The sequence below is a fragment of the Anabrus simplex genome, chromosome X, assembly GCF_040414725.1.
Source record: "Anabrus simplex isolate iqAnaSimp1 chromosome X, ASM4041472v1, whole genome shotgun sequence".
NCBI classification, from domain to species: Eukaryota; Metazoa; Arthropoda; class Insecta; order Orthoptera; family Tettigoniidae; genus Anabrus; species Anabrus simplex.
This window is the reverse complement of record NC_090279.1, coordinates 164,754,171-164,766,585: the sequence shown is the minus strand read 5'-3', so window position 1 is coordinate 164,766,585 and position 12,415 is coordinate 164,754,171. Positions and strand designations below refer to the sequence as shown.

General features: G+C 40.4%; 1 protein-coding gene across 1 annotated transcript in view; it reads right to left on the bottom strand.

Moving 5' to 3' along the window:
• Positions 1–12,415, bottom strand: part of LOC137503206 (farnesol dehydrogenase-like) — a 51,388-nt gene that overhangs the window by 22,170 nt on the left and 16,803 nt on the right. The window contains exon 2 of the mRNA XM_068230725.1: positions 2,030–2,237. Within this exon, the coding sequence (XP_068086826.1) occupies positions 2,030–2,237 (208 nt within the window). The remainder of the gene's footprint in view (positions 1–2,029; positions 2,238–12,415) is intronic.

The following is a 12,415-nucleotide window of genomic DNA, read 5'->3' as shown; positions in this document are numbered from 1 at the left end:
CGCCTGTATCCAACACGGAAATACTGTGGGGAACGCCCAAACTTAGTCCCAATATGGCGGCTCCATAAGTAACATGCGTTTCCTGACCTGTGTGTATGTAGAAGTTCGACCATCGTGATATCTAGCGGGTATCTTGTAAGTTTATAGTTACTCGCAGAATCACCAGATCTCAGAGGCAATCAGTTAGGAGCTAAGGGTTCGAGTGACCTTCGTGCTCGCTATTTGCCGTGGAATTGCTGTTCACTGTCTATAAGTAGCTTCAACGAATTGTGATACCGTATTATAAAATGCACGAGAAACTGTATAACGCGGATGGAGCTCTTATCCTCATATCGGATAGTAATTTTAAGAAAATGAAGACGGGAAGATTTAACTCTGTCAATGCTGTATCCAAATCAATAGATCTGAAAAAAGGACCTAACATCGGCTTATGACACGGCGTGGCGACAAGGAATGATACTGAAATTCTTAAAGATTATTCCTTGTAAAACCCTCGCGACACTTCTCAACAACATGTTATACAATAGGGTATTTGAAGTACATCTAAATGGCAATGTAAGCAAGGCTTACGTACTAAATGATGGTCTACCACAAGGATCAGTTCTCGCTCCACTACTATTTAGCATCTACACTGCATATCTTCCAGTAACAGTCTCTCGGAATTTCATATATGCAGATGACATAGCTCTGACCGCCCAGTCCAATAATTTTAAAACAGCAGAAACTGCACTCACCAAAGATCTCAACAACTTGAACAAATATTTCAACACCTGGAGACTTAAACCTAACCTGAACAAAACTGACGTGAACTGCTTTCATCTAGATAGTCGAAGAGCCAACGATGTACCCCAAGTGGAATTCAAAGGCCAGCAACTAAAATATAATCCTTGCCCAAAATATCTGGGCGTCACAACAGACCGGACACTGTCGTATAAACAACACCTTTTAAATACCGCTGCAAAGCTAAAAGCGAGGAATAACATCTTGCACAAACTCAGTGGAACTAGCTGGGGAGCAAACGCAACAGTTCTGCGAACATCAGCCCTTGCCTTAGTCTACCCACTTGCAGAATACTGCTGCCCTGTATGGCTGAACAGTGCACATACTGCAAAAGTTGATGTCCAGCTGAATGACTCAATGAGGACAATATCAGGCACCATCAAATCAACACCACTGAAATGGCTGCCAGTGTTATCCAACATCCATCCCCCTCACATACGAAGAGAAGCAGCTCTGCTAAAAGAAAGGCAGAAATGTCGCAGTGATCCTCAATTGCCCTTACATCAGGACTGCAAACTTCAGACACGACAGAAGTTGAATTCCAGGAACCCATCATGAAAGCTTGGTGAGAAGCTCATCAACTCACATTTCGAAGCTGATCAATCCTGGCATGACCACCTGGGTTTAATCAGTAATCCATGCAGAGCTCCGCCTGGTTTCAACTTACCGAGAAAGGAATGGACATCTTTAAATAGAATCAGGAAAAATCATGGAAGATGTAAATTCTGGCTCTTCAAATGGGGAAAAACTACGAGTCCACTGTGTGACTGCAATAACGTGCCTCAGACCATCCAGCACGTTGCTATGGAGTGTACAGGAAGAAGGTTCCATGGATCTATCCAAGAAATACATAGTGCCACTGAAGAAGTAGTGACCTGGCTGCGTACACTGGACATTGTAGTTTAACAAACCAAATATTACATACAGTCTGGCATGTAAATATTTTATATAAGTTTTTTGTATGTTTCCTGCGTATCCTTATTTTTGCCATACGAAATACGTAAATAAACTGAGATATATGCAAATATATTTGACAGAACTGTATATATTTAATAAAACAAAAGTAGTCAACATGCCGTGTCTTTACAGCATGAACAAATGCGAGCGAGACAGCGGAGGGCGGAAAGTATCCCGTACAGCGGACACAGCCAGCCGTCCTAAGCGCCCGTCCTCAGTGCCACGCGTCCCTTAAAAAGTTAAGAACGGCAGCGACAGTTGTGGTGCGACCCTTCATTACCCTGAAACTCACCTGTTATTGTTGCTTCTCCGGCCACTCCAGCATTATTCACCAGTATGTCTACTCCCCCGAGTGTTTCGGCCACCCATTTGAATGTAGCCAGTATATCTTCTTCCTTCTGAACATCACATTTTCGAGGATACAACTTGCCTGCAGGCACTTTATTGGGCTGATAACGGTTACGAGTCTTGGCTTCCTCCCTAGCCTTAGATACAGCCTCCTGAAACAGAATAGATAGTGATATTGCATTGAGGATTTATACGGAAAACTATAGGACAAAAAAAAAAAAAGCCTACCATAATTTTTCTTCTAGACGCTTACTATCACAGATTTTTGTTATCGGATTGGCCATGGCATAGTAAGGCACTCCTACCTACTGAAGGGTGAACGCCCTCCGGTGTGTGCTTGCGGCGGTCATCTAACCGTGGTACACATCCTTACTGAGTGCGTGGACCTGGCCGATCTGCGCCATAGTCTACAACTCCCGAGTGCCATTTTCTTCATCCTACGAGATGACGAGCAGTGAGCTGACCTCATCATCCATTTTATGAGGCATAGAAGTCTTTTTTTATCGTGTGTAATAATGCCCTTTGTATTAGTATACGCTTTTATCCCATTGACTTTATTAGAATGTATTTTTCTCATTTTCGGTCGCAGAGCCTTGGATGGGTCCAATTTTGCTTCTTGAATGATCTTTTTTTTTTTCATCTATGTACTGCATCGTTTTCCTCTTCAGGAGCTCTTTGTACTGTGCTCCCTGTTGCCGGTACGTTTCCAGGCCTTCCATGTTCCATTTTTCTCTTGCTCTCTTCAATTTTTCTAAGGTGCTTCTCGTTGCCACATAACATTGTTTGTCGAACCAAGGTTTTGACTTTCTAGCAATTAGTTATCCACCATGCTGCGGAATCTATTTCACCTTCTATCATTTTGTTCACCTGGTCGATCTGGCTTGTCTTTGCTTTCACTTTCTTTATGTCTATATTCTTTCTGATTTTGACTCCTCCTATTGGTGAGCTGCTCATTCTTGGTATGGGGCCGATGACCTTAGATGTTAGACACCTTTAAACAACAAGCATCATCATCATCATCTTTCTTCGTGATGATATCTGTGCTCACTGGTAAGTGCTTTCTTACAATTCCACCTTCTTTGAGGACCAGCTTTGTTGTTTCCGATATTTTTAATCCCCGTAAATAAAAATATTTTTCCTCTTGTTTTCCTGGTTGATCATATTTTCTTTCCGCCTTGCATGTCTCATCTCCTCCTCTAAACACTTTACTTTTGTCTGCAGAATTTCTAACTCACCAGCATTCTGCAAAACCTTCTCTGTTATTATTCTCAATTCCTCTTTTACACATTCTTTAACTCCTTCATTTCATTATACTGTTCGCGAATGATGTCCTTAGTTTGTTCCGCGCCTCTCTGACGATTTCTTTGATCTTCTCCATCTCTTCCCAGCCAATTGATCCCCCACGAAGAATACACCCATGGTATCCCCTGCCTGTCGTAAGAGGCGACTAAAAGGGGAGACGAAAAGATGATTGAATTAGAACCATGAAACCACTTGTAAATAGTACCATCACGCGAGGAACACCATGGGTCGCCTCTGCATGCGAGTAGTACCACTATGTTAGGTACACGATAGGTTTGTGATTAGTAGCAACAGAGGGTGAATCCACCGGGTGAGTGTGCCGTGCGGTTAGGGGCGCGCAGCTGTGAGCTTGCATCCGGAAGACAGTGGGTTCGAGTCCACTGTCGGTAGCCCTGAAGATGATTTTCCGTGGTTTCCCATTTTCACACCAGGCAAATGCCGGGGCTGTACCCCAATTAAAGCCACGGTCGCTTCCTTCCGACTCCTAGCCCTTTCCTATCCCATCGTCGTCAGAAGACCTCTCTGTGTTGGTGCGACGTAAAGCAAATTATAAAAAAAGAGGGTGAATCCGTATGGGTTTTTACAGTACCCGTGATTAGTACCACTATATGCGGCACATCACGGGCTTGCGTTGCCTGTGATTAGTACCACTATATGAGCGGCACCGTGGGTCTGCGTTGTCTGTGATTAGTACCATTGTGAGAAGCACCACGGGTCTAGGCGTTGCCTGTGATTAGCACAACTATATAAGCGACACCGTGGGTCTGCGTTGTCTGTGATTAGTTCCATTGTGAGAAGCACCACGGGTCTAGGCGTTGCCTGTGATTAGCACTACTATATAAGCGACACCGCGGGTCTGCGTTGCCTGTGATTAGTACCATTGTGAGAAGCACCACGGGTCTAGGCGTTGCCTGTGATTAGTTCCACTATATGAGCGGCACCGTGGGTCTGCGTTGCCTGTGATTAGTACTTACTATGTGAGGAACACCGCGGATAGTACGAGTCACTGTGTAATTAGTACCACTATATGAGCGACACCATTGGTCTGCGTTACCTGTGCGCATTACATTACCTGTGAGTAGTACTGTTGTGTGTGTCCTCCGCACTCAAGCTCCGCGCCTGCAAGCTCCGCAGCCCGCCGCATCACCGGTGTTTCCAGAGCCTACGAGGTGACTGCACTGCGCCTGACATGCTCGTCTGTGACGTCAGCCAGCGCTATATAAGGAGCAACGTTCCTCGCCTCTCTAGGACTACCCCAGTGTCCAACGACCATACCACACCGCAAGTCAGACACGGAGGCATCCTCTTAAAAATATGTTTTGAACAGGAGGACTGATTTCTGGCCGTGAGGTCTCACCTCTGGACATTGCCTCATTTTCTCTGATTCCCGTAGCCACGTCGAGCCCCGAGTCAAGCATTCTGCCACTCTCTCAAGTCCTCACCAGACACCCATCTCAGCATTCTGCGAATTAAGAATATTAATGCAAGTTCCTTGCAAGCCTAAGTCTAATACTAGCATTCTGCTAACGCAATTCTCTCTACAAGTTACACTTGTTGTTACACAGCAGATAGTTTTCGACTATCCAAGGACATTTCCCAGTGGAACAGACTATCTCTTCAAGATAGGATTGAATGTGTATATAGGACTCTTACTTTGTATAAATGTACATATGCAACAGACCTTCAGTCTATCATTTAATATCAGCATTAACTGCGTGCAATTAATCAAGCTTCAAGACAAGTTTCGTTATATTTCTTGTAAATACTGTATAAAACTATTGAAGCAATAAACTTTATGTTGTGTTATTGTATACCAAGTTCCTTGTATACAACAAGTACCACAACGTAAGTCTACGTTAGTTTTGATTAGTACCGTTACATGAGAAATGCCATGGTTCTACTTTCCTAGCGATAAGTAACATTATGAAAGGCCGTTGACCTGGATTTTGGAACCCTTCAGACAGCAACCATCATCGATTCCGGATTGTGCTTTGGAAGCAGCTACTTGGTCAGTTTATACAGGTAGGGCCTGCTATTGTTTTAAGATAGTTTCTGGGAAACGGACTGTTTTAAGTTCATAATCATTGTTCATCGCCTCTTTTTTTGTATTCTAGTCAGTGGATTAAGTTTGGAATTGATTTTATATTTCAATATTGCGAGTTGGATCCGCTGATTATTTTAGATTCATATTCATCCATTCATTCTTCATCATCACGTTTTGAATTCTGGTCAGTGGATGAGTTTTGGACTATTAAATTGCCATTACATTTCGTCTCATTTCGTACCATTCGGGGCAGACGACCTAGACGTTAGGCCCCTTTAAACATCAATCATCATCATCATCATCATCATCATCATCAGTAATAGTTTTTTGAGAATTTGATTCAATACTATGTCATCACAGATACAATTACACATCTATTACAATTAAAGAGAAGCAGGACGTTATCATATATATATATATATATAATGTATAATATATAATATGTAATATATATATATATATATATATATATATATATATATTAACCGTCTTACTAATAAACGGTGTATAACTTTTATACAAGGTTTATACACCGTTTATATGAAATTCGTTACTCATAAACTGTGTATGAGCCTCCTGTGTATACATCTGTTATAGTTATTCATTGAATTGCTTATACAGATCAGGACCCTTGTATAAGCGTTGTATAGCAGCGGGTAGCGGAAAAAGAAACGAGTGAGCAGTTTATTTCCGTGGTATTTATTGTCTACAGTAATATAATCTTGGTGAAATATTCGACTTATCCATTTAACATTGAACACACATTGAAAGAATGGACGATAACGTTGATGATCTTCACGGTATTTTAAACATAGAAGACATACACCATTTAGAGGTTATGGAGGCTAGATATCTTCGTAAAGTAAAACACTTTAAAGAGACGGAATGACAATGAATAACTATAAAAGAAATTATGGTCGGGCGTATTTTTGTGTAATACTGTGTTACTGCTTAATAGACTTTTGATATTGCGAGTTTATTATACACAAGCTGCCCCTACAAAGATCTTTCTCAAATTTGAGTACCTATAAAAGGGGACATATTCCTCGAAATAAAAAATAGCATAACTTGAAAACCATAGGCTAAGTAATATGATTTCCATACTTTGTAGTTGAATACGCAGAAATATGATGTATAAATGCCTAATAGAAATGTTTTGATCAAACCTTTCTTTTAAGCTACAAAACAGTTTTTCCTTTCTCCTGAAAAGTAAGGATTTTGAATTGTGTACCCTTTGCATCTCGCCGATTCAATTACAATTGCTTACGTTTTCCGTACTATCCCAGTTAGGAGCTTTTGATCTTTTCTTAAGCTTTTCCATTTCTCTTTTGGCGTTCATTACACAAGCAAGCTGAAGAAATGTTGATATCAACATAAGTCAATTTCCAGCTGTCTCACGGGATGACAACGAATAACTATAAAAGAAATTATGGTTGGGCGTATGTTTGTGTAATAATGTTTTATTGCTTAGTAGACTTTTGAAATTGCGAGTTTATTATACATTATCTGCCTCTACAAAGTTCTTAGATCTTTCTCAAATTTGAGTACCTATAAAAGGGACATATTCCTTGACATAAAAAATGGTATAACTTGAAAACCGTACGTAATATGATTTCCATACTTTGTAGTTGAATATGCAGAAATATGATGTATAAATGCCTAACAGAAACTATTTTTTATCAAACCTTTCTTTTAGCTACAAAACAGGTTTTCCTTTCTCCTGAAAAGTAAGGATTTTGGAATGTGTACCCTTTTCAACTCGCCGATTGAATTACAATTGCTTACGTTTTCCGTACTATCCCAGTTAGGAGCTATTGATCTTTTCTTAAGCTTTTCCATTTCTTTTTTGGGGGTTCATTACACAAGCCAGCTGAAGAAATGTTGATATCAGTAGAAGCCAATTTCCAGCTGTCTCACTTAGTGTTGCTGTGACTTCCCCTTTCGGAGAACAATCATTGAACGAGAAATGCAACCATGCAAGCTAAGGGCGCCAATCTTTAAGTTGATGACTTAAAGATAAAAATTTATAATCAAGCTTGGACGGACTCTTATCACAGGGGTGGGGTGATAGTGCACTAATCATTAAGCAGGAGAATTAGAAATCAAAAGGCTAATTAAGGCAGATTGATTAAAGTGAACTAGAAAAATACTATTTATTATATTGAATATAAATGACGACGGTTTAACGAGAACTGAATTTAAAATAGGAAATGAATTTAACAAAAAGTTGAATGACTCTACTTCGCGAAAACTTGCAATATTTTTAACTCGCTTGCTCACCATGTAGTCTTGTTCTGCTGGTCCTTGGAAAGCTTCCATCCTTGTAGCTGGAACATCACCGGTCGTCTTTGAGATCTCTTCATCTGCAGCTAAGTACCATTCCTGCCTTGCTAAGTGCACCGACCACTAATTGGAAGATGGCTTCGACACTAACACTCCCTATTATGCTCTATCCCATATATTGGAGATGAGCCCTAAGTGATAGTTAGAAAAACCTCCTTGGGTTATGTGGAGAGGATACTCAATTAATAATCCTTCCAACTTTACTGAAAATGTGCCCTGAAGTTTCATTTCTATCTAGTTTAATACTACCTATTGTCTTAGACTAGTACAAACCGGTCTAGTAGCCGAGCTGTACGTACTTCCTGATGAGAGTGGCTATACACCCCTCATTCAGAAATTCCTAAGTACCACGTCGTGGTAACGAAGTAATTAATGTAGAAGTGATAAACTATCACACCAGTCCACTATGGTACAACAACCATAAGACAAGTTCTCAGACCTACAGCGAAATACAAGATCGAAGAATCAAGAAGATTAATGATAACGAATGCAGAAGACGAATGATGCCAAGAGCTCCAACACGCCCTTTTATAACCTTCTCTGGCTCTAATTGCAGGTCGCTACACGTGGTCCAATCAGTTGACACGTCTCTCCCCACTCCAGATGTTAGAGTAGATGGGTCCCAACCAAGATATCAACTGTTCATCTATTAGCCCTTTCACTCAGTATCCATGGCAACATGACGCTCCTTTGAAAATATAGGCGGTGATCAGTTTGAATTATTCTGGTCAAAATACGGTAGCTGTCGTTACAACGCTTGAACACGTGCTCGCTTTTCCCAGAATTTGATGTCTAAATTTGTCCTTCCTTCTTCCTCGGTGATGTGGCAAGATAGAGGAAATCTACTGCAAGTTAAATTTAAACGAATGTCGCAAGAATCTAAGTGAATATTAGGATATTCAGCCCTCGTTTACAAGTCGTAGTTACAAAGTAATGAAATGATAGTGAGCAAATGATCAACCATGAATTATAATACAATTACATACCAAGATAAATATCATGACGTTAAATTCCTGAATTAATTACACATAATAAAATTAACATAATTACACTGTGACGTCTGGAACGTTACATACGCCCCCATGAGTTCTTAACAAATATTACATGAGTTGAGAACTCACACACTTACTCCCACATTGACATGAAATACCTCTATTACCTGCCCATTACGAGCGACATTATTTTCATACAATTAATTATATCTCACTGTCTCCATATCTCTCTTAGACTGCTTACCATTGCGAATGTCTGTTATTTCAGTTCATCTTGAGGTTTAGATACTAAATTATGCCCAACATGAGCAACATTCCATTTTTAAAACAAGATTATCTTTGAGAATATAACATAATATATATACAATTCAGATTACAAACTCTCCCGAGTGTCTATTAGTCCTTTTACTCTCCATCTTTCCGACATTCTTTGCTAGATACCAGTAACACGTTCTCTTCCAATCTTTTACATTAAAACCATGGAAAACAAATGATACAACCAATTTACACCTTAATCACTCTCTCGAATGTTTCAACCTTATCTTGAAGCAGGATGCAATACACTTCACACGAATAAACACGCGATTTAAGCTCACGGTAAAATTATTGCAAGTTAGAAATGCACATACGGGAAAATTAATTATTTGCCGTCGTCAGCTTTAATTAGCCTTCGGTAACATCTCAGAAAACAGATAAGATATAAAATTTCATGGCCTCACATACAGAAAACAGATGATCTATTGTCAATGAACGAGCGTAAATCTACCGCTACACACAAACACCTCCCTTGTTTACAAACACAACTAGGAAATACCACCACAATTGAGAGGGAAACTCATTCCGCTCGTAGTCTGACATAACAGGTAGCAACTTCCCCGAGTTACTGACCTATATCTCACAATCCGGTTCAGCCACCTCACACGACAGGTATCTCCGTAAACTACTGTTATATGAACCATTCACTACGCTCTCGCATTCAATACACAGACGTAGATCCATTACACTTAGGTACGACAATTAAGGGATTAACGTATTGACTGTTTGATAATTCAATCACATCGTCTGCTAACATAGCTTGAATTTGATCCTCTACGGCTATGGCATTTTTGTGTGGTATCGGATACCGCGGTCCGCTAAATGGACTCTTATCCAGCACAGAAAAAGAATGCTCGTACAGATGGGTAACACCAGGTTTCTCAGAGAAAATCTCCATGTGTTCACATAACACTTCAAATAACTTGTCCTTCTGGACTTCATTTAACTGATTTCTACTTACGGCTTCTTTCAAGCCACATATTTTATCCTCATTAATCCACAACTGGCACAACTTCAGGCCCTCACTAGCCTCTTCATTAACTTTAGAAACCTCTCTCATTCTCCACACTGTACTAACTTCCGTTTTCCTTTGAATTTCCTCCTCAAACTTGACCTTGATATCCTCATTATTCTACCTCAAATTTAGCACTGAATCATTGTAATTTAACTGAGCCAATTTTAACGTTAACCAGTCAGATCCCAAGATAAGATCAAATATCAAATGCGGAATTACCAAACATATCTGAACGCTAATAAAATTATTAATACAGATCGGAACAGCTACTTGTTTACAAATTTGCTTAGACCTCTTTCCAACAGCCGTAATGATGAAAGTAGACTTAACAGGCATTTCCTCCAACTGAATACCCTGTTTCCATCGAGTGGAATGTCTACACGTGTATAAATAAGTAAGTTATTAGATTTCATTTACTGCATTTTTTTTGCTAGGGGCTTTACGTCGCACCGACACAGATAGGTCTTATGGTGACGATGGGATAGGAAAGGCTTAGGAGTTGGAAGGAAGCGGCCGTGGCCTTAATTAAGGTACAGCCCCAGCATTTGCCTGGTGTGAAAATGGGAAACCACGGAAAACCATCTTCAGGGCTGCCGATAGTGGAATTCGAACCTACTATCTCCCGGATGCAAGCTCACAGCCGCGCGCCTCTACGCGCACGGCCAACTCGCCCGGTACTACTGCATCTACAAACAGTAGCGGCGGTTAGGGGGTGGGGTGAGGAGGGACAGTCGCTCCCACCCGCACTTTGTAGAATAAATATGACATTTATTCCATTTTAGCCAGCTGGAACTAGGAATTATTTTAAAACAAGCTATTTGTACAAGCCTTGTTGTCTTGTATGCTAAATCTTTCCTTTACTGTATAGCGCTACGGTAAGTAGTGGAGACGTTGCATGTGCTGTGAGGAAGGGTAGTAGGGGTACACATTTTTGCCGAGGTCGTGGCCACGGAGTTATAATTCACCCACTTGTCGCGCGCATTCATCAGTCTGGCAGTCTCTTTATTGTCTGTTAGTTTCTTAGTGAGTATTCAAATACTAAATTATTTTAATTGCATAATCATGCCGCACTTCTATGTAATTCTACCGGGCGAGGTGGCGGTGGGGTTACGGGCGTGCAGCTCTGAGTTTGTATTCGGGAGATAGTAGTTTCGAATCCCACTGTCAGCAGCCCTGAAGATGGTTGTCCGTGGTTTCCCATTTTCAACCAGGCGAGTGCTGGGGCTGTACCTTATTTAAGGCCACGGTCGCTTCCTTTCCTATCCCATCGTCGCCAGAAGACCTATCTGTGTCGGTGCGACGTAAAGCCCCTAGCAAAAAAATGCAGTAAATGAAATCTAATAACTTATTTATTTATACACGTGTAGACATTCCACTCGATGGAAGAGTTGCATGTATTGTGGCTACTCCGACCACTCCTCTTATACCTTCATATCTTCCACATAATATAAATAACATTTGTTTGAGCGCCAGTTGCTTTTTTTAAGAAAAACAACAAAATTCCGTAGAGCATACCTCTTTTATCAATTATCTCAAGGCGTGAGGTGATAAACTCACATATCTGGCAATATACAGGGATATGGATCAGGACAATATTAAATTACTGTTGCATTTCCACAATTGAGGATTGTACATGGAACTGGAATCACTTATTATAATTAAAAATAAAACTGAGTTTATGACTAAATTTACGTCACAATGAACAATCATTTACGTCTTTTAATTTAACAAAAGAAATATATCGTGAGATTTGCGGTACAAAGAAAAGGAAAATTTAATCTAAACAAAAAAAAGCTATTGGTATGAACTTGAAGTGAGATGTGATATCGCCGCTGATTACACTCTTCTTCATGTTATGAATGCATAACATGTCTGATGCTTTAATTACCTGTTGTCTGCATACACCGCTGTTGAACTTGAAATTCTTGGGAAAACCTGTGAGCTGAAGTCGGGAGCCGTCTGTTGTAATCTTCTTATATAACAAGGAGTTGGCCTACATACCATGTACGCGGGTAGGGAGCTCCAATGTAATTACGTCCACTCAATATATTTTAAATAATTGGAAAATATTATTGAAACATCTTGTGAAGTCCATCCTCACAAGAAGATGATGTTTCTTTATCAGCATAGTACCCGTCTCTGTTCGGATACAAGCACCACTTGTAGACTTCCTCGGCGATTACCTCTTCAAACACAACTCTTAGCTCTGACCATCACACTAAGACCACTTCTTCCATTTGATACATCTGACTGTTACTTATGATCTGCACGATCTCAACTGCTTATGAACTGAGTACCTCTCCCTATCGTAGCATCACC